Source organism: Callionymus lyra, chromosome 5 (genome assembly GCF_982586985.1).
Source record: "Callionymus lyra chromosome 5, fCalLyr1.hap1.1, whole genome shotgun sequence".
NCBI classification, from domain to species: Eukaryota; Metazoa; Chordata; class Actinopteri; order Syngnathiformes; family Callionymidae; genus Callionymus; species Callionymus lyra.
Window position 1 is genome coordinate 15,442,589 of NC_141822.1, and position 24,333 is coordinate 15,466,921.

The 24,333-nt window shown below is 37.7% G+C and overlaps 1 protein-coding gene across 1 annotated transcript in view; it reads left to right on the forward strand.

Annotated features, from left to right (window-relative positions):
* Positions 1-24,333, forward strand: part of LOC148079508 (matrix metalloproteinase-17-like) — a 97,401-nt gene that overhangs the window by 39,180 nt on the left and 33,888 nt on the right. The window contains exons 2-3 of the mRNA XM_087791098.1: positions 19,316-19,448; positions 23,326-23,461. Coding sequence (XP_087647224.1) covers positions 19,316-19,448; positions 23,326-23,461 — 269 coding nt within the window. The remainder of the gene's footprint in view (positions 1-19,315; positions 19,449-23,325; positions 23,462-24,333) is intronic.

The window sequence follows — 24,333 nt, forward strand, 5'->3', positions numbered from 1 at the left end:
ATCGGGTGTACTTTAGAAGTACTCTGGGTAATCATCGCTTACAGAGCTACACTAGAAGCGCTCGCCATATTTACCCAGAATACTTCCTAACCTAACAAACTTTTATCAGCGTTATATATTATCTCCAGACATAAAAATGTCAAACCCAAACGTCAGGACACGACATACATTTTCTTTACTCCTCATTAAAGGTTGACGGATGTTGATCTCGCGCCTTGACTGTTTTGTGTACAGTGTGTAGTGTAGTGTAGGGTGTGTGTAGTGGACTCTGAAACAGTTGGCCTGTCCATCACACGGCCGAGTCTCCCACACACTTGTTTGTAGAGTCCACAACTGTGGGAGGAAAAACCCAAAACAACATCAGGGAGAACAAGAAAACTCTTAAAAAAAACAGAAGATCAGCCGCTCGTCTGAGGGTCGGGTCATCTAAGAGCGTGTTTTCGCATCGACGGAATCTATTCGAACAGATTTCAGCCGTCGTCTTCGCCTCGTCCTCGAAGACAAACTCATTCGATCACAAATCACGCTTCGCCCCTGCAACGCTCTAATTCGTCCTTCTTACCCTCTCTGACATCATGCTTGCGAGTGTGAGAGACACACAAATGGACGCACAGACACACACGGGCAGAGTGGGAACATTTCAGATTAAGCATGACCTCCGGGTCAACATATGCTCTTGGAGTGACATGCACACACTGCGCCACTGTCTCCCTTTCGCCTGAGTATCGCATCAGGCAGCGTCACGTTAGTCACCCCGGAGAAGCGAGAGAATGTATTTCCATTTCTTTTTCTTTTTTTTTTTAACATTTATTTTTTTCATTTGAGAGATCAAGATTACTGCCACATTCTCTGTCTTAATTATTCTGAGCATTCGTTTCAGACCCCCAGTGGGCATTTAAATGTCAAATGTTGAAAGGATTTGAATAATTTCATCACCTGGTTTTCCTTTGGTGAAATATCCCATTATGGTTTCATTCTCCTTTGGCAACCTTTTCAACTCAGAAGGCATGTGAGGACTCTGCCGAGGACCGACGGCTCCACGTGTCTCTTTCTTTGTGGAACTTTTTTTTTTTGTATGTTCTGACATTTTGATTTTAGATTTCTGTAGACTATGGGGGGATTATTCTTCCACTTTGACTTCAACAGCCGCGGCGTCTCGGCAGGTTCAATCGTGGTGAGACAGAGTGTCATATTTTGAGCAGAATTGAGTGGAATCTACATTTTTTAAAATTATTTTATACAGAGAGATCTTGCTTTTTATTTAACATCAAAAAAGAAGGGTTAGGTGTCCTTGTTGAAGAGGGGTCCAAACACCAGCATTGAATGAGCTGAAAACATTGTTTTTCCCACCTGGTCTGCAAAAGCTTTGGCAAAAAAAGAAGCTATTTTTGTTGTAAGAACTTTGGGTAATTTGATAAAAAGTTTTCCCAGAATGCCCTTTTTCACCACAGCCTCATAGCAAAACGTATAACTATCTTTCTTTTCTAGTTGGATAATTTGAACCACATTTATTGCATGAATTAACATCAAATATTATTAACATATAATGTGGAAGAACAGCTGTTTTTAAATCAAACATAAGTGTGAAATATAAATTGAAGAAATATTGTTTTAATCAAATTCATTAGTTTTACGCTACAGTCTGGATGTATAGAAGGGGAAAAAAATCCCTTTAAATTCCGCAAAATATAAAATAGCATCTGAAAAAAAAATTTTTTCTTTTTCTGTTTTAGATATTACACTATATCACAAAATCTTTTTTTAAATATAAAATATTTTGAAATTGTTACATTATCTTAACACCTATACAAATTGTAAACCAACAAAACCTCACCAATACGCAGGCAGTTTATAATATACATGATGGAAGATATACTTGTAGAAAGAGTAGTAATCTAGTGCCTTTAACTGTATGCTTTAAAAGATAATTCTTCTTTTTTCTCTCCTGCAGTCTTTTTATTTCATATCCACCGGTGTTTGTCACGAGTGTGATAACAGTGGAGCGGGTCAGAGAAAAGGGTTTTTCTTCTGCCTCGAAAATATCTTTGGACAACAAACTTTAATGCTCCGTTTCTTTAACTGTCACCTTCACCTCCTCCAACTCCACAGGTTACACTATATCCTCCTTCTTTTTTTTTTTCCCTCTGAAATCCCTCCTTCGATTCCTGACTTTCTCACCTTCCAACTTGTACACAAGGTCTGTCATCGCTTGCCCTGTGTATGGCCTCGCGATAGCTCTTTAAAAAGGCAGTGTGTGAAACAGATGGTTGTGCTGACAGTTTGGGGAAATCATCGCGGCTGATGTATATACTCTCCTTGGAGGTTATAGTGTGTGTGAGGGACATTGATACACGGCAGGGGTTTGGTTGGTATGATACACCGATGATGGACAAATTGTTGTTGATTTTGGCTGTAGTTACTGTTAGTCTTTTCCTTGTTTTATAGTCTGTGGTCGAGCTCACGTGGAAAAAGTGTTAAAAGTTGACTCAAAAAGTCTCTAAATAAATAATCAGTTTGAATGTGTAAAAATACATTTTGTAACACAGCTGCTGGTAAACATAACCACGGCCGCAACAGAAGGTGACATTATCTTGGTCACTATGTACTGAAGCCTTCACCAAGGAAATCCTGTTTTATACATTTTCCAGAAAAATATGTTGCAATTTCTATCCATCGGTGATGATTTAATGCTGTGCTTTACAGCTCTCACGGTTAGTAGTGAATCAGTTCCTCTGCTTTACTTCGTACGCATTGACATAAATGTATAAGGACAGCTATCATGCAACGGTCAAAACATTTTCGTTCTGTGATTTGTTATTTCCTTGGACAGTTCACAACTCGTTATTTTGACATTGTCATGCTGGCGAAATTAAATGCGAACATTTTATTTGCAAAGTGGTGGGAAATAAAACGATTCGTGTCTGACCGATCCCAACAGAGCAGACGTACTCTTGTGTTATTTCAGAATTACTTTGTTACAAAGTTTTTTAGGATCAAGAAATAGTCTTTTCTACTACTATTTTTACATGTTACAATTTTATTTTAGTGCCTTTTGTTAAAACAATTTTCCCCCAATGGACTCCAAAATAACAAAAAAAATTAGCAGGATATGCCTTCAAATTAAATCTCTAAAAATATAAAAAATATTATTTAAAGTAATATGTACAGACTTTCATATTCCAGGAATTTTGATTTTTTGTGATGTCATTTTTTAAATAAATAGTTTTAAGTATTAAGTAAGTAAGTAATTTTTATTTGTAAAGCGCTTTTCCAGACCAGGGTCACAAAGCGCTTAAACAATCAAAACAATACTCAATAAAGTATATACTTTGCAAGATAAAACTGATAATACAACAGGAGTTTGAGAAAATCAAGGAAAAGCCTGAACAAATAAAAACGACTTAAGATGTTTCTTAAAGGAGTCAGTAGATCCATCAAGCGATATTTAATTTAATGCCAAATCAAAAGGAGGAGCCAAGTGACGTTCAGAGACTTGAGGGACAATAAGAATTCAAGGAGTTTCATAAAGCGAAATGAATGAATGAATGAATGAATGAATGAAGGAAAAAATGGAATGATTGGATGGATCTCATGTCTGAAGTTGTGGCCGCCTTCTTAGGGAATCCAAGCGCAAACAAGAAGAAGCAGAACCAAATAAAACTACACTCCAGTGATCACTGAGCACATTGAACAATCTGAGTGTATTTACAGGATAGTGTGGAGGAGGAAACGGCAGGTTCTCAGCTGTCACAGTGCGAGGACAAGATGGACGTGCACGTGGGTTGATGAAAAATTCGAGATGTACATTTGGAGCTGAACTGCTGCATATATATCGAAGAGTCGCTCTTGTTGACTAGTTAATCATATGTGGTCGACCACACACAAATGAGGAGAGAATTTTTGAGGCTGGAGTGCTCGCGGAAAACAGCAGGAGTGACCCGGAGTGACCCTCTCTTCTCGGTGTGAGGTTTGGTCTTTTAAAGAAGCGAGTCGTCACTGACCCCAGTCGCCCTCTGACCCCGGGGTTCAGGCCGCATCCGCCTGCCAACAAGCAGTACTAATTGACTTAAGAACTCATTTGTTTCTGCTTCTTTTTTGGGCTTCATGCCATTGGGAAAAAAGATGGCAAAGACTTGAATATTTCTAAGAAGCAAATGATTGTAGTAAATTGTATGCCTTTTATTTACACATTTATGTGTAGCTGGTTTTCACCAGTTGGAGGATAATGGAGAGTGAGATCGACAGGCGGAGTGAGGCAGTTATGCTGATCGTTGCTGGTGAAAGTAGAGTTGCTGAACTTTCCCTTCGTAGAGATAGTGAGAAGCAGAATCATCTGTGAGAGACTTGGAGTAGAACCGCTGCTCCTTCTTGTTGACACGAGTCAGTTGAGGTGTGTAAAGGAACATCTCCCCGGTAGAGGACCACCAGGGACCCCTAGAAAGGAACCCAACGGCAGGATTGGGGAAGAAGCAATAACCACACGCACTCGTCTGTGAATGGCCAAACATCAAGGTTGGTCACTGCAGGTCATGAATCCGGGAAGTCTCCACCTCCAAGGGACTCATTGTATAAACAAAGCGGGTGTGATTACAGCAGGCTGGAGGGGAGGAGTGAAGCCATTATTATGTCATAATGGACTCCGCTCTCGTAACCTCTTGTTCGCCGGGATTTCAGTCGGGGGAGAACTTTATAAAGTAATAAGTTCAAAACATGGTCATGATAAAGGACTAGTGCGTCTTGGAGAGGAAAACTTCAACATTTGAAACATCTGAGTGAGTCAGTGGAGTTTTACATTACTTAACCTTTAATATACAGTATAAATAAATCAATAATTAAATGTCAAATCATTAATAAACACATGTAAACAGAAATACCACCGTTGTTGCAAAAATATCCAAGTCATATATTTACTTTGACATTTAGATATTAAGTCACGCATTTATTTAAACATATATTCATCATCTTTCATAAGCAGGAGGCTCCAGTTAGAAAGAAAATATTTCTGTAACAAAACTCAACCAAAGTTCACAGTAACTTCACCAGATTTTTTCCAGCCTCTGAAATGACTCCTCTGTCGTTGCACAGGCTTCAAATCTAAGAGTCACCGATGATGAGGGAATCAAAAATGAACGGAAGTCTATAGAATGTTGTTCTTCTTTCATTCCTTATGCAAGTGAGTTCAATGACGGTCACGGCAGATCCTTCGTCGCTCGTACTTTTCTCCTCGATTAAAATCATCATAAGAAAGTTATCGAGGACTTCGAGGACATTCCTGCGAGGCTCGTTGAATGGACCATGTGTTGCTGCTCCGTAGAGTCCTTCACACTAAAAACATGTTTAGAAGAATCACTCAAAGTCAGCTCAGGTCGACTGTCTCTTCAACCGAATGTCCCTGAATGTTGCACGAGGACGCTCCTGTATCTCCCTAAGACCAATGAGTTCTAGTGATTATCGCTGCTTCAAAGAGCTGCTGCTAAAACTTTCTCGCCCCATTTTTTCCAAGTTTGTTTCTGCTGATGTGTCGCTCCACTCTTCCTGCTGACTAACCTTTTCAACCCGGGGAGAAAGTGAAAGAGTCGCTTTTCCGGTCTCGACGGCATTAGGGGGGACAATGTAAACACCAAAGTGGACACGGGTACTCTTTGAACTTGTGGAGGCGGCGAGGTCAAACGATCCGCTTCCTCATTTCTGCTCGATACAAGGAAGAGACTCGGCAGTTGTCAGGCGAGGAACAGACGGAGACGACTCCCAAAGAAAGAGAAGAGATTGAGCTTTTTATAGGCACTGAGATGGAAACTTTGACTCTTCGAGGAAACGGAGAGATTTTTTTGTTCCGGAGGATGTTTGCGTGATGGCAGAATCCACTGAATTAAGGACAGAAGGCTTCCTGTCTCGGTGTTTACGTCTGATCTTAATAGGCTCACAGGACTCTTGTGTTTCTTCGTCACGACGTCGCACCCACACGCCCGGGCAATAATGCCATGCTGTATTGCTTGAAAACACTGATAATTGTGCTCGAGTGATTATTGAGGATGCACTGGAAGACATTTTGTTTTATTTCCATGCCACGTTTTTTAGGATGGGAGAGCAACTGCAGGGCACAGATGGTATTTTTAGGTGAACAGAATTATATCTCGCTCCTATTGCTGTGGATGAAGCTACATTTTGTGGTATTATTGAGTCAGTTTTGGGGCGTTTATAATGGCTCCTGGTGTTCCAGAGCAGCCTCACAAACCTCTCGACTTACTGTTAAACTAATGATCGGAATCTGTAAAACGATTGGAACTTGATTGTCTGATCGTGTCCCTTGACATGACAGGACTGTTGTTAAAATACATTTTTTAATAAAGGGACCATCTTGTTGCAGAGATGCATCTCCTTATTTAGTTTAATTTATTTATTGTTTTTTTTCTTTTTTACACCTGATGTATAATAGTCCCTAAAAAGATGTTTAACCTTCAACCGTTTTGAAATTTAAGTCTTTTCTTTTGTTTCTTTTACATTAATTCATATTATTTAAACTGTTGAAATTTGGTAATGTATTTGAATCTCATGCTTTTTCTGTAAAATATTTTTAAGACTGTTTTTTGAAATGTATTTTAAAAGGGTGTGTCAAGTGACACATGACAAGTAGTAATGGTCTGATGAAGCTTCATGAAACAGTGTTGTGTTGTTTAGAGGTCAGTAGGTGGCGCTATCAGTTTAAAAAGTATGTGATGTTTCATTAGAACAGTTGTTAAAAAAGGAAAATAATGCAGATGCTGCCATCTAGTGGACTCTAAAGCAATGACACTGCTTCATGAAGCTTCATCAGACCATCACTAATGACGAGATGTACAAACAAATATTTCTCATTTATAACGTTTTTAAATTGTATTTGAATAATAATAATTGTGTTTTATTTATAATTCATTATAATCTTTTTTTTAGATAATAATTTGATGAGTGCATTTAATAAAAATGTTTAAAAAATGTAATTACCAATATACAGTCTTGGATTCTTTTATATAATAAAAAATATTGTTGTTTAATTTTAGTATGTATGCATACCAAAATCAATATAAATCATAAATTCGTTATAGTCTGAATTTAGAATAGAATAGAATTTAATGATTCATTATGAACAAGCGACAAAATTCAACAAGTTTTTGAGTAGATTTGTTTGATTTATTTGTCGTGAGACAGCGTAACGGAAAATACATAATCTGTTGAATAGATGGTTAATGTATAAAACTGTTTCCCATCCTCACAACAGAGCAGCCAGTTGGAGAGTGGGAATCATGATTGACGACTTTTAAAGCATAAGGATTGATTTTATATTTACGAAGCACTAAGAACGAGCTCGCAGCTGTTGGAATAAATCGCTCACATGCTGAGGCAACCTGTGAGGAAGTGATTCCGAGCCGCTGCCGACGAGGACTGGGACACTTCTGACTGCAGATGGTTTTGGCTTCTTGAGTAAACACATTCTCAGACGGATGAATTCCCAGGAGAATAGCACATAATTGCTTATTTATCACAGGAAATACGAATGTTCAAGGATGTGTGAATAGCCAGTATTGATTTTCCTTTTTTTTAATATTTATTCCCGGCGTTAAATTCATGTGCAATATAGCCTTCAGGCAAAAATTTTAAAAAAAGTCATTGCCAAACAAGACTTTCCACAAAAATGTCAACAACAATACCAAGGTCAGTTTTTATTTTTAGTTTAGAAATGTAATCCAAAAAAATGTGTATCAGACTATTCAAGCTGAATATCGGCTGAAATAATCTGCACACGTAATATGTATAAAACTAAAATAATTTGACAACTAAAATATTTATTTATTAATTATTATTATTATTCTAATAACTACGGTTCTTTCTCAGGCCCAATACAGACATTTAATAAATGTAAATTATTTCATGTTTAAAGAAACATGAAAGATTTTTCCCTTAATCTCAAATATTAGATATAAGATTAATTGTACTAAACTTTCTTGAAAAGCCTGTTCTATGTTAAACGTCATCATTTCAACACCCGTTGTGAGTAAAGTAGTTTTTTGTGAACATTAAACTTGGAATTAATGGGGAATTAAAGCTCTTGCGGGTCATAAAAAATGTACAGAGATTCAAAATCTGTTGTGAGGTCAAGCTTTAGTAACAAAAAACATGAATTAAAAATATTAGAAACTAATTGACGTTTTGTTTTTAAAAGATGTTCGTATCTAAAGGATATTTTTTCTCCAGCAAATTAATGAGGCCCTGACTTCAGTACAAGTCTTCTTAGCGGCGTATTTGCTGTCGCTCGGAGCATAAGAACCTTTCATTCTATTCAAAACAGGTTGCGTTAAGTCAAAGTTAAGTTTTCAATATTTGCAGATTCAAAGATACATTCAAGGGGTCTTTGAAAACTTTCTTTGAAAATGACAACCTTGAATAGCAGCTAAGCCTTTGATAAATGTGTCACATGAGGTTTTGTCGCTTTCTGCTGCTTTAAGAAAAAATTAAGATTCTCACACTGTTGTGTTGAGTGTGTTAAAACTGACTGAATCACCACATATTTCTCAACTTATTGATTATTATCTACTGATCAATAGTCAAGGGGAAGACTCTGTCATGTTTTATGTCGGAGCAGAAGATGCATCACGTTGGGTTTTGACCGTGATGTGGTGATTATTTATTTATTAGTTCATTTTTTGGGCAAAATCTCTTTTATCTTCTGCAGATTCTGTAAGGCAGAAAGATGAAAGTGTTTTCTTTATTTGAATTCAAAAAAGCAGTCGCGTGAATATTTGAAGAAACATAAAACAGACTTTTGTAAATGGATTAGTATTTGTTGTGTACAATGTTAACATCATCATAATTAAAACGTTTGATATATGTACTTTAATACCACACACTGATTGTCCTGTTTTTTTCAGAAGAAAGTCCATTTTCCTTGAGTTTCTCTGTCGAGTTTTGTTTTGACAACTCTGACAACTCTACCTTTCAATCTCCGTCCATCACTCGGATCACTAACCTGCTTCTATCACCCCTTCTTCCGCTCAGATACAGTTTCCAGCCCCCATGGGAAATGTTTGGAGACTGATCCGACTCAGCTTCTCTGACTGACCTGTGCTTTAGTAGTTGAGTCTTTAACCTTATTTCATTATATAATTGAACAAACGCACACGTCATTCTGTGATGAAGGCATCTTGGTCAAGAGATGGATGTTTTTTAAAAACACATTCGCAGCTAAATGTGGACAAAACTGAAACTCTGGTTATTGCTCCTGATGATAAGGTTCCAGAGTTGAGTCAGTTCTTGGGTGACTTCAGGTCAGTCTGTCAATCTGAGCCTGAGAAACCTGGGTGTTGTTTTGGACAAAGACATGTCTCTAGTTCAACACTGCAGGAAACTGACCAGAAACGGTTTCCTTCAACTGAGAAAAATCTCTAAACTTAGGAAAACAATGTCATAACATGATCTGGAGCTTGTAATCCATGCGTTTGTATCTTCTCATTTAGACTATTGTAACAGTTTATTTTCGTTTCTAAACAAGAAGGAGCTGTCTCGCCTGCAGTTGATAAAAATCTCTACAGCAAGAATTCTGAGCCACTCTAGTAGAAGAACTCACATTTCTCCGATCCTTAAAACTCTTCACCGGCTGCCAGTTTCTTTCAGGATCAACTTTTAAATTCTGGTTCTTACTTTCAGAGCTATTCACGGTCAGGCTCTTCCTTACATCAGTGATCTGATCCAGCCTTACACCCCAGCTCGGGCTCTGAGGTCTGTGGATCAGAATCTACTGATGGTTCCTGAACACGGTTCAGGACCAGAGGAGAGAAATCCTTCCAGCCTGTTGCTCCTAAGCTTTGGAACGATCTTCCTCTCCCTCTGTGTTTGATGATCTACTGACTCCTTCAAGAAACATCTTTAGACATTTTTATTTATGCTTTTCCCTGATTTTCTTGGGGCTGCAGTGTTTGTCTCTTTGTTATCTTGGCCTTTTAAAGTATGTATTTTAACTGTGTAGTGTTTGGATTGTTTAAGCGCTTTGTGACCCTGGTCTGAAAATAGCGCTTAACAAATAATAATTACTAACTTACTTACTATTTATTTTAAAAAAAAAGCTTTTGTTAATGTGTTATTTCACCATAGACGTAGGGAACTGGGTCTAAGCATAACAGAGTCGCATTATTTATTTCCTCCATAATTTGAGTTTTCAAATATTCTTGAGTTTTAGGTAACCATAGAAACGTTAAGTCACTCTTTGTCCAAAAGTGAACATTTGTGGACTTAGAAAAGAGAATCTTAAACTACTAGGTGGAAGGAGGTGATTTGTAATTTAATCAGAAAGAAAGAAAGGTGAAAATGTCTGTTCTCAAGGAAAGTCATGCCTGGAGGTTATCCTTTAGCTGGAATAGATTGAAACAAAATATGCAAGAGATGATGACAGATGTGAAGCTTCAGCAGCTGCTGATAATGATAGAAGTAAATCCAAAATCTAAATTAAATCTAAATAAGTATTTTATAAGACATTACCAAGCCTCATATCTTGACACTATTTTTTTTTTTATTGGCCCATGTTTTCTGATTATTTAAGTTTAATACAAAAATGACCCTTTTGAATTGCTTTATGCAGCAAAATATATGAATTTAGTTTAACTTCCTGAAGTTATGGCATGTATTAGTTCAGCTATGCAGTTCAACTAAAGCCCCCCCCGGACTCTGAGAGTTTATATTTAGGTTCAGTCCTACAAAACTGGGCCAAAACCAAGTAATTATTTAACCCTCAGCTCTCATGTAAAAAGTCCTCGGTGTGGAATTTACCATTTTCCTGTGGTTAAGCTAGTGTTATAGTGAAGAAGATTTAGACTTAATTGATGTTATTGCATAATGCTTTAAAAAAATCGACACCAGCAAAAAAGTAGTGGCAGATGAATCTGAGGCCCTTTGGTTCATTATTCATTTTTAGAAACTCTCACTAATGATTTGTACTAAAATAGAACCAGAGTTGGATTTATTAAATTGAGGATGTATCTTAAAACCTTTATCACCTCTTTATCACGACATAATCGCTTAAACTTTTGTTTTTAATCTAAACCCAAGTAACAGAACTGGCCACAAATATATTGTTGCTGACGGTCATTACATAATCTCTGTGTACACATGGATAAATATAGCATAAAACAATTGTTTGATGTTGATTGTGTTGTAACTTGATCATTTATTTTGGTTAATTATTTTCCATTTATTAGTTTGAATAAGGTGAAAACATGAAAGAATTGAAAAAAAATGTAATGATTAATTGGTTTTATTTTATTGATTATACAGTATGTATGTGATTCTCTTATGCATTTCAAATATTTTACTTTCTTTTTATACCCATATAATCAAAAAGTATCTATTTATTTCTGAATATGAATATTCTGCTTTTAAAGTATTATGACAAAAATCTTAACCCTTGTGTTATCTCAGGGTCAAGCTGACCCGGTGGCCCGAAAACAAACGTGTTTGAGTTCCCCTGTGTTGCCCCTGATTCAAGGTGAAGGACCCAGCGGGTCACCGTGACCCTGAGATAAGGGTTAAGTCTTGATTCTTCTTCATGACAATGGACACAATGAGCTTCACATTTTCAATTGCCCACTTGGCTATAAACAGATACTTTGTCACAGGTAGATGTTGCTGTGAGAAAAATCAAAAATCAAAAATACTCCGACAGAGGGTCTAACAGCGCCCATGGTCAGACAGGTGCCGTTTTGCAAGAAGTGTAAAGTGATAATGTGGGCCTGTCATGCAGCTCACGCAGCAGTTGGCCTCCAACAGTTAGTCTCTAGTGGTGTTGAATCATCGTTCAGTGTTTGTGTTTGTGTTTCCAAGGTTTTCAGCTTGAGTTCGCATGGATATTTGTGCAGAGGTTTCTATTCCCAATTCACTGAGTCATTTGAACCTTTTTTTAGTAGGTCGTATTCTCACAACTTGAAGTTTCCTTTTCTGCCCAGTTTCTAGATTCTTTTTTTTTTGCCATAATATTCATAAAAAATGACTTGTTTTCAATCCCAATCTCCCCCTGATGGTTACAATTGTCAGGAGCAATCCAGTGTCTTCTAAGAGTGTGGTCCCCAATTTTTTTTTTGCACCGCGGACCAGTTTAATGTCTGCGTTATATTCACGGACCGGCCTACGGATTAAAAAGGCAGGATCTGCAAAAACCTTGTGAGTGCATATAAATACATCTCACCGTAACGCTGAGTAAGCAAAAGCTCTGGGCTGGTTTATCTACAACAAGATATAGAGTTTGTGTTACAATCTTTTTCACTGAATGGCGAATCCAACCGCCAGAAATATAGCGCCTGCTTTCGGGAATGCAGCTGTCTTTGGTGTCATCGGATTCTTTTGGCTTGGTGAGTTTTCACTTCTTTGTTTCTTGACTAATTACTTCCCCCAAAATATTTTAGGGAGATGTTCCCCTTGGTTTATGCGCCCAAACTGATCAACTAAGTTTATTTTTTTTCTATATTGCTTCTTAATTTTGGCATGACTTATTTGCATAAGATAAGTATTACCTGTGGACCTTGGTGTTTTGTAAATGACCCCTCCTCCTCTATGTTATTTTAAGTGTATTCACACGGGATAAGTGACGTCCGTAAAATAGTCATTTTACTGATTTACCTAGAGAAACAGATGTAAAAAGGAGCGCAATTAGTGAAAAAGAAAGTTAGTGTAACCAAGCGTTCTTCGTTTAGAGAAGATAAAGTGAATAACCGTTTATTTGCTTTCGTTTCTCAACTTGTGCAGACGCTTAACAGTGAGAACGCTGCCCTGCAAATAAATTAGCCCCACTATTATTCTTACAGAAGAGACACAGTAGTGTAACCGAATGTATAAGTGTGTGAAACAACGAGGCTGGAACTTAGTTTGTATCTGTGCAGCGCGCACGTCTTCTTCATTTTCGTCATGTGGAACACACCCCCAACAACAACGAACTCGATATACCGTAAATTCCGGACTACAAGCCGCTACTTTTTTCCTACACTTTAAACACTGCGGTTTATACTACGGTGCGGCTTATTCATTTTTTTTTCGTGGCGGGAAAAACATTTTGCTCAGCAACAGTAGACCAATAGAATGAATGAGTAACTTTGTGTCAGCAGCTCCCTCCCGACTACGAGGAGAAACTTACTTCATTCCGCACGTTCACTCAAACAAAGATAGCGGAGAATTCCATCGGGCCAGATGAAATCATAAATATGGAAGAAGTACCTCTGACGTTTTGTGACGGACCTTCTCACATAACTCCTCGAGAGATCGTCACACACACATTCTTCATGGGGCGGAGCTCTGGTGCGGACTTGGTGACGCTCCAGAGTGACAGCATTAATTATAACAACACTGACCACACATGAAGCCGTTATAGAAGTTAATCAAAATATATTTACTTAATAACATTTAACAAAAAGCGCTCCTTAAAGGAGGATCAATCAAACATGAACAAAACAACGAACACCCACGACACCCCACAGTCAAATCCCCGCGATCAGTGTCCAATGTTCAAGTCCATTATTGTCCAGAAAAAAGGCTGCGTTAAGTGAATCCTAGGTGAGGCGCAGAGACGCAGGACGGCCCGCCGTGAAGTCGCGTTTATCCGCGCAATCACTGCGTTACGATCAGGTGGAAAAAAGCAAACTACTCATCCGTGTTGCCGGCGTGATGAAGAAATAATTCCCCGGTTGAAGGACACGGACAGTTTTGTCGCTGGTTCCCCCGGACTGTAAATATCTGAACAATGCTTAAGAAGAATAACACAGTGCTTTATTTATTTAAGTGTAAGAAATGGACGTGAATTATTATTTGAGCATGCGGCTTTTAATCGGGTGCGCTCTGTAGTCCGGAATTTACGGTACTTCCTTTTCAACCTCTTCAAAATAAAACAGCGTAAGTAAATATTAACACAATGGCGAGTGCCTAGAAGTTCGTTACAGTGGCGTATATGCTCCATTCAGAATTACAAACACAAAATTAGTATTATCACCCGACGTCTGTGTTTGGTGAATTACAGTGGGTAATTTTCTGCGGAATTATGACATTACAAATCACAGACATGGAGCCTTCGCAAGGGATTACAACTCGGACATTATTCGCAATCATTACATCACTTGTAAACCTTGAAAACTTCTTCTTCTACTTTCTTCCTATATGTGGACCCTTCTAAAGCAGAATTTTCAGTAAAGGAAAAATCATGAAACTTTGATTTTCCTCACACAATACTCGCTTGAAATCTCCAGTTTGAAGTTGTTATTGTATCATCTCAACCTTGAACATCTGCTGTAACCGTCCACCCGCCCTTCCAGTCCGCGGTGCAGCGTCCTCTTACAAAACTGCCACCAAAACACTCTTTGATTGTTGAACAGCTTCGCCCGCTGACGCGGCGGCAGGAGGCTCGGCGCTACTGTCACTAAGCGCACCTCTTACTTAAGAGATGAGAGGGATATGCAAATACGAGAGCGAGGACGGTATTTCGGGATGTTGTTGCTTGGTGTCTGTATGTTTTTAATAATGCATGATTAAAGACAAGTGGAGTCCCAGCCATCTGTGCCGCTCGACTCCAGGCTGCAGATGTTCCGAGATCCAGTGAGAATAGACTTTAAGCAGTTTTCACATCTTTCAGGAAAACTTGTGCAATAAAATGTGATTTTGCAATGGGATGACGTTCTTTTTCATGTTCATACCACAGGATAATAAGGAAACAGCTGCGAAGGGTGTTTTAAAGACAGCAATTGCTATCATTCTGAATATAAAGAGGTCTCACAAATTAAAAGGAACATTTCTGGGTTGGTTCGTCATTTAAATGATAGATATTTGACTCGACTTGTCTTTTAATCTGTAAATTGCTGAGGTTCTTGCCAATACTCACCCTGATAAATCATACGATATCCCCCAAAAAGAGTACATTACTACGCCAAGTTGTCCCAAAAATATTAGGGTTTTAGGGCCTGTCTGACCGGCCAGGAGACGTCTCTGGCCACGTCTCTTCGACAGGGAATGCAAACATGATTGATTTTTTCTCAGTGACTAGTTGGAGACGTTTTCAAGTCTCTATCAGGTCTTGGAGACGTCTCATTTCAGTTGCGGCGATGTTTCTGGAGATTTTCTTTGTCCTTCTTCAAGCAACTCTGAGACTAAAAATGACATCTCCCCCGGTGAGAGAAGGCAAATTTTAGTCTTTGATTCACGGCGACTGATCTGATCAGCAGTACCTGGTGAGTTACGACCACTTTCTGGGTCAAGTCAAGTCTTTATTACAGGTTTCTGAAATGGTTAAACGCAGAATTCCTCAAAAATACTCTCATTAGGGCCTCTTGTGGATGGTATACTTGGACAAAGTTGCGCCAAACAGCAACAAAAAAAGACATGTCCAGGAAAAAGAGGATTGATCACCTTACATAATGATACTTGGGTGAAAATTAGATAATATCTCAATATTCTAAGTTGAAACTCTTTAACTGGTTACAATTTTATTTTTATTAAGTTAAGTTAAAAGCATTGATATCGACATAAACGTAAACGTTTAATTTTTTTACATTCAAACTTGTTGAAATTGTGCTGGTGTTGCTATTTTGCCGGCCGTATATTCACCCATTCACCTTAAAAATGTTAAGGAATTATTGCCCATAAAATGGCATTGCCTGTAGATCTACCATAGTAGAGTGGAGTAAATCTATTCTTACTTCCAACTCAATTAAAAAATGAACTCATATTTTTATTAAAATGTATCCTAACCCTCCAGTCGCCTTTTATTTTTCACAGTTTCTTTGGGTCAGAACGGACTACGTAGTGTTCAGGACTACCCCAAAACTGCATGTGTATTTCTGGAAGCCAGAGAGGTTGTTAATTTGACCCATTCGACACAAGGGATAACGCAAACACATTTGTTACCGGACCTTCTGGGTCACCAAGACCCAGATGTACACAAGGAATACCACAAACACATTTGTGTCCTGTCCTTCGGGGTCACCTTGACCCAGAGATAACACAAGGGATACCTGAAACACATTTTTGTCCGGGCCTTTGGGGTCACCAGGACCAAGATGTACGCAATAGATACCACAAACACATTTGTCTTAGGGCCTTCGGGTCATCTTGACCCCTAGATAACGCAAGGGTTAAGTGATGAAATATCGATATGATATCATTGGTCAAAGGTCTTGTTTTACCGAATAAAAGTTGAGAATGTTTTGAGTATTAAAACACGATTGAATATAATCTAGTTCACAGTTGTCGGATCAAATGAACCTGAACTAGTTCATGGTTCATTAGTTCTGTTTGAAGTCAAATGTGAGAGAATGCAACATGTAAGTCAACCTTTCATCAGGGCATAGAAAACTTGGTCACGCTCCTTTTTTGACGAACGTTATCAGACTCGTCTGCGTCTTCATTCCCCCGAATGTCCTTCTGTGCTTCTAATCTCTGATTAATGAATGCTATCGCTCTCGTCTGTCGCAGAGAGAAACTGTATTTCTAGATGTGACTTTACGTTGAAAACGCTGTTCATCTGTTTGGCTCAGAAAGTTTTGAGTTCATTCAGATTAAACCTGAAGTGAACTGCTACACTTGAGGACACTAAACAACCTTATTTTCTCATCTTTGTTCTTTCTACACGTATAATTAAAGCCGCTTCTTAAAAGGATGGGGAAGTGGATTTCAGGAATTGGGTCTTTTCTCTACTTTCTATTATTTGAACAAAGAAATAATGAGCTCTGAAGTTCTTTTGTGTAACAAAAATGTAGATTAGTCGCCGTAATTATCTGTTACCTACCATCATCTTGTATTCATTGCTGAGTTTGCAAGGTTGAGAATATTTTTGCAAAATGTTTGAAAAGTAAAGCTTCTCTGTACTTGGCTGTGTGCTTAGTTTTACCACCTTTGGATAATTTCTTAGAAACTTTCTGTGAAAGTTTTGTTTTAATAAAGATACTCACTGTGCTTGTGGTCCAAAAATGTATCTAAAAACATCTTTAAATGAAATAAAAACAACTGAAATTACTCTGTCAAGTATCTAAATACCTTTTTTAATATGCTATTATGCTGTATACTGTATGTATTATAAAATAGACTGTATTCAATATGTACCTAGTATTTTTGACGTCCCCAATCTTTGATTGAAACAAAGTTTCTAAGCCAATTTTCGGTCACTACCATCTTCAACTGTAAAGTGTCTTGAGATAACTTTGTTATGATAAGACACTTTAAATAAAATTGAATTGAATTGAATCTTGCAAATGCATTCTTGCTGTTTTACGGAAATCCAGTTAAGAGGCTTTATGTTCTTGGCTTGTGATTGGACGATGGAAACACACCAATGTAGTCGACCACTTGTTAGTCAAGTCATTCAGTATTCATAGTCAGGAAAACTGATAAACAGTATTGATGATCTGATGAGTCCACTAAATTGCGGCAACTGCATTTTTTTCCCTTTGTTTTGAACAAGAGTTCTATTAAACGTCAACTGATGGCGCCACCTACTGACCTCTAAACAACATGCCACTGCTTCATGAAGCTTCATCAGACCCTCACTACTGTTCAGTCGTCCTAATAAACTACTAATAAACAGGATTTTGATCAAATGGGGAATGTTGGGGAAAAGTTCATCCCCTTTCAGTTTGTTCCGAAAGTGAAATTGCCTGTAAATTTGGTTTTGAATCCTTTAAAAGTCTGTTGTTTTGGCTGAGTGTGTCCGTGACTTCTGGTCTTTCTAAAGGTAGCAGAAGCCAATTTACTTCATCATTGGTTTCATGTCTTAATAACTTAATAAGTAAAAATAATGATGCTTCCCCTTTAACTATACCCTGCTTTGTTTGATATGAACTGTGTGCAGTACCATGCTGGCTATACAGTACAATCTTCCATGAATAAATATTGTGTCGGCCACTGCCATGTTACGTCATACATGACGCATCTGAACTGCAGAAAATGTGCATTGATATTTTCTGTTTTTAATATATGACACGGTTGTGATTTTCAGCGGATGGATTCATCTTTAGTTCACTGTAATGACCACAATGCAATGCATTTTCCACAGTTAAATTCAAATACTTATAGAGTCTTGAAGTCCAGAATGACAACAGCAGCTTAGCGATTATGTATACTATTTATTTTATAATATATTAAATATATGGTTTCATATTTGGAAATTCGAATATCATGATTTATTAACAAAAAGTGTCATTGAGGAATGACTTGAGGAATGATTAATAATAAAATTGGCTAAATAATTTGATTAGTTTTTGCGAGTACTTCTCAACACATTGATCATTTTAAATTCACTTGGACACATTTCTGTTCTAAAGGAAGTCTTTTTTTTTTCTCCATTATATAGAACATCACTTTATCATGTCTGTGCCAAACAACCTCTATAATGGGGGCGAAACCTTTGTTCACGTTGATGTACTGAATGTAGACACAGAATCAAGATGACCCTTTTGCCTGGTTGAACGTGACACAGTGATGGAGGAGCTCAGTGAATGTTCTCGTTTAAGATATGAAATGATGAAAGGCTGTATGTCTATACGGTATCAGTGGAGGAACGGTGTACTCTGAATGTAGGGCTAAAATATTCATCTATAAAACCACATTTGCAGCATAACAGCGTTTTGTAAAGGCTGTTACACCTTTCTAGCTTTAGATAAAGGGAAAGAACACAATTACAAATTCAATTTTCATTAGCTAATGGAATCTTTGTTTAAAAGTGCAACATGTAGCGAAACATTTAATGGGCAACTAACTTGAAGACCCAACTCTCCTGAGTTACTCACATGTTTCAAATGTTGAAGTCTTTCTCTCCAAGATGCAGTAAGTCCCTCATCATGACCATGTTTTCGACTTGTTACTTTAAATCTGGGCGAATGAGAGGTTTCAAGAGCAGAATCTATTATGACTTAATAGTGGCTTCACTCTTTAATCATGCCCCGCTTTGTTTATACAACAAGTATTTTGGAGGTGGAGACTTCTCGGTTTGATGACACACGGTGACAAACCTTGATGCTATGATAAATCACAGCAGAGTGGGTGTGGTTATGATAAACAGTGTTTTCAGTGGGTGGGGCTTAATCACATTTTGAAAAGTAAATATTTTAATGAAAAGAGAGTTTTGTACAAACAGACACAAACTGATGATACAATAGAGTCCAACATCTATTTAAGACACACTTGATGTGTCAATATGTTTTGCATTTTCTAAATTATTTCAAGACACCGTATTTGGAATTTGATACCTCAAGGGTTATGAGGTGCGAGTAGAAGCTCTTTTTATTTCATATATTTACGTGATATCTGTTTAATGTCTCCCCTGCAGGACTGGCTGAGCAAGTTCGGCTACCTCCCGCCCCCTGACCCAGTGACCGGCCTGCTCCAGACCAAGGAGGCTTTGACCAAAGCCATCAAAGCCATGCAGAAGTTTGGAGGCCTTAAAGAAACTGGAGTCTTAGGTATAAATATATACGTATGTCTGTACACTCACATTTGACCTTTTTATCTCTAGTACGGTGTACATTTTAGGACATCGTCAGGTATCAGACTAAACGGCTTCATCCTTCAGACGAAGCAGCCTCAGACAAACATCCGTCAGACGAAGCAGCCTTAAGCTTCATACAAAACAACATTAGATAGATAATTAAATAGATAATTTTATTTATCTGAGTTCGGAAATTCACAATTCAAGCAGAAGATTTACAGATGAACACATTTAAAAAAAATAAAAAGCAAGAATACAAAGTTTTGCTAACTTTTGGAATGTACATAGTCAGGTATCAGACCAAACGGCCTCAGAAAAACCTCCGTCAGACAAAACGGCCTCAGAATGAACGGCCTCAGACGAACCTCCGTCAGATCGAACTTTGTCAACCTTCAAAATAAAAGTCCCCAGACAAAACTACATCAGATAGCGCCTGGAAAAAACAAGCGAACCATTTTATTGCAAATTGAACCGGAAGTGCATGTGATAACAACGTGATATTAGACAAGTCGACATCAGATAGCATCTGGGAAAAAAATCACCGGACCATTTTATTTCGAATAAAACCGGAAATACATGTGACGTCACACGTCAACATGCCATCGGATTTTGTAGTATAGTTAACACATGAATTTTGGTTTTCATTCGAAATAAAATGATGCCTTTAATTTTTTTTTCTATATGCTATCCGATGTCCTTTTGGCTGATATCACATCGTTATCGCGTGCATTTCCGGTTTCATTCGCAATAAAACAGTACGTAATTTTTTTCCCCAGATGCTATCTGATGTCGTTTTGTCTAACATCACATCGTTATCGCATGCATTTCCTGTTTTATTTGAAATAAATAGGAGCGATTTTTTTTGTTTCTGATGTAGTTTTGTCTGGGGACTTTTATTTTGAAGGTTGACAAAGTTCGATCTGACGGAGGTTTGTCTGACGATGTCCTAAAATGTACACCGTACTCTAGGTGTGAGTCACATGGTTGGGCTTTATTTTAAAGCATCCATTCGTCAATCACGATCATATATGATAATACTATGTTATTATATTATAATAGCCTTACTCCACATATTATTCCACTCAGGAGGAAACACAGCCGTTAAATCACTCTTTTAAACCTATTTATAATCAAATAAACTCATGAATGATATTAGCAGTTACTGTTACTGTTACCTAAGTACTGACGTCGTTTGTCGTGTGCACACCATTTAAAGTAAGTTTACTCCTCAAGGTTGTTCGTCTCAGTTGTCAACACGGTAAACTAATGAGATTATCTAATCTATAATTAACCTGAGTAATCTCTGACGTACTATTGCGTGTGTGATTCAACCTAAAACATCAATTCCAGAATGATTCATCCCCGGAGCACTCTCGTCCTCTGAAGAGAAATTAGGGGGAAAAAAAGGATACACATACACACACTTACCGACACACACACTTCACCTTTGATTCTCCTCTCACTCTCCTGTGTATCCCCCCCTTGATTCTACTTTACTGTGTATTACTGCGTGTCTACAGCCTGATCCTTTTGAGGTTTCTGCTTCCATGAGGCTTTTTTTTTTTCTTGCGACAATTGCGTTATGGCAGGTTACTGGAGATGCACCACTAGTATGGACTAAATTTAATTGAACAATGTTAATAATAAATCGTTTAATTCTGGCATAAAGTCTTTGTGAAATAATACAAAGCTTTCTTACTTAAATAAAAATAATTATAGGATGTGCAGCTGTTGTTCTATCAGGTCTAATATTTTATGTTCCACAAAACCTTTTCGCAAATTTGCCATTGATGAAAATGTATGCCTGACAACGGATAATGTGAGTAAGTAAGTAATATATATTTGTAGAAAGCTTTTGAAGACCAGGGTCACAAAGCGCTTAAACAATCAAAACAATACTCGCTAAAATATATGCTTTAAAGGTCAAGATAACGGCGAGAACAACACAGGAGTCTCAGAAAATCAGGGAAAAGCCTGCAAGAATAAAAATGTATTGCATATATAAACACAAAACAGACCCAGTACGATTATACCCTGATGCTTGCGTTTTTTTACTCTCTTATAATAATAGTATTAGTGGCAGTTTTGAGCCTGAACAAGTTCAATGGACAATAGTTCATGAACTTGTTCATATCTTGGACGAACTTGAACTGAACATAGTGTATTTTGTCTGATGAGCGCTTCTGTGAACGCGTCACACCAGTAGGTTGCCAGAGACTTAGAGGCAGAAACCCAATAAAACAGACTGTAAACGGGTCTAAAGTATCGCAGAAAAAAACACTCAATCAGCAACACCAGCCACTTACACAACACAACCACTTGCATCATCAAAACAAACAGCAGCAGGTGAAGCTTCAGCAACATGTAGCCAGAAGTATAAAAGATTATTTGAACAACTCAATCAAACAAGTATGTATAACAAGGTCGACGATGACAGGAAAAGAAACGTGGTTCTCCAGGGATCAAAATGGGATGTAAGATTCATGAACTCTTCAGTCATTTAATGTTGAAATGCCCACTTTAACGTAAGCGTTTAATTGTATTTAATTCATCTTATTTTGTGTATATCGGTTTCAATTATTCTATTCGGCAATATATTCCACAACAATACATCAAAAATTCCTGTGTTGTTTTTCTAATACTGACAATAATTATTGAGTATTTTCTGATATGACAATAAAATCTGATGAATGTGTTTAATGTTAAAACAGATTTATGAATTGCTGACTTTGGGGATACTTTTGGAAATGAAGAGCTCGTAGCAACATATAGAAGAAAAAAAAGAAAGAACTATAAACTAGTTCATTCTTGGAGCTGTGAAGTTTTAAAAATGTTGAATTTTGGACTATGAACTGAACTAGTTCATTTTAAACCTAGTAAACTGAATTAGTTCACATAGAAAGTTAATTTAAACTGTGATTATTCACACCTTAATGATCGTTGGTTTCTGGTTAAAAAATATATATATATATATATCCATAAGAGATGGTTAATCTTCTTGGTCTTAGGTCTAGTGGAAATTCAAAATGGTGTATAGTACGGGTAGGATTGTAGAGTTTTATTCAGTAGCTCGAGGCTCTTATTCTGAATGAACAATTTTCTTCGGCGCTTGTTACTATAGGTGACGCCTACAATGTGTCTCCACGTATACATTTGTCGAACGTAAAGTCAATAAACCCCGAATCCACTGCCGTGAAACTGCATGATTCAATTAATCGACGACTCCAGTAGAAAAGGGAACATGTCGGGAACGATCGCATCTGCTCTTCTTTTAGCGAACATTCCAGACAATTTATGTATTGCACGCGTCTTATCGCGCGTCGGAAGTGTCACACACCAGTCACGCGCTTCACTCCGGCGAGAAAACGTGGGCGACTGGAGTGTGTGTGTGTGTGTTAAATAAATTAGGCCGCATTGATTGCTCTACAAACGGCTCGTTCACATGGAACGCACACACAAGAAGCCACACGTCATAAATCTATCGTGCGACGCTTTTTCACTCCTCCATTTCCCATCTCATTACTGCTATCGATGGAAACGCCGGCCCTGACTTGTGAGTGAAAATGATTTAAAAAATGCATAGAGGTGTGTGTGAGAGCTACTTATGGACCAGGTGACAGAGTTAGATTACGTGAAGAATACGGTATCTTCGCCAGCCGGTGATTTATGACCTTCCTGCTCTCTCATTATCTCTGCATGCATAATCTGTTTGTATTCTTCCCGCGTACTGCCAGAGCCTGACCTGCCATGTTAAATCCTCTGTTTACGCTGCTGCTCTCGATGCAAAATGAAACTGTGGTTTAAGTAAACCAGGGGTTGAATAGTTAATGCTATATGTTGTCCTCCCGCAGACCCGTCCACGCTAGGCCTTATGAAAACCCCCCGGTGTTCCTTGCCGGATGTGGCCGAGGCGGAAGGAAGACAAGGCCGCAGAAGAAGAGCAACCAGCCCTCAGAACAAATGGACTAAAAGACATTTATCATGGAGGTGAGATCATTCTTAAACATGGACACATGCATAACTTATTTAGATTCAAATTCAGCCTTGGCTTTTCTCATCAAATACCTCACAAATGATATACACAAATGTACTTGGGTCTTTAAATAAACATTGTTATTGACTTGAGCAACAGGTTTATGTCCTTTCATTTGGATCCCCAGGAGTTTTGAAGGTCAACAAAAAAGCCAACTCTTAGGTTCGAGGGACCAATTTAATTCTGAAATAAAATGCGAAATTTTCTTACAGATTTTTCCTCCATGCTATGTCTAATGTCGCACATTATTTTACCTTATTATGGTTTCGCTTCAGTGTCAAACATCATTCGGTGTCGTCTTGACCTTTGAAGTATTTATTTTATTGGGTATTTTTTGATTGTTTAAGCGCTTTGTGACCCTGGTCTAGAAAAGTGCTCTATAAATACTTATTACTTACTTACTTAATTACTTACTAGCTGGTCATACGAAACGGTTATTATAAGATCAACTTGGAAAATTTAACTTTGCCCATGTTTCGGTCAAACTTGTTTTCGTATAGAAGCTTCTTGACTTAGAAACACAAAATGTACGCGTAATATGTCTTATATGGTCGTAATAGTTCAATCACGTGCGATGCTAACAAGGGGTTCACTGTAGTGATTACCAAAAATAAAATTTAAAATAGTAATAATAGATAATGTTGACATAATTACACAAAATCAAATGATAATAATGATAATAAACTAGCAGTAATATATAATAAATAAACTAGTATTCATAGAAAAGTGATCATTAAAAAAAGTGAAAGTAGAATGAAGTAAGTAAGTAAGTAAGTCATTTTTATTTATATAGCTCTTTTCCAGACCAGGGTCACAAAGCGCTTAA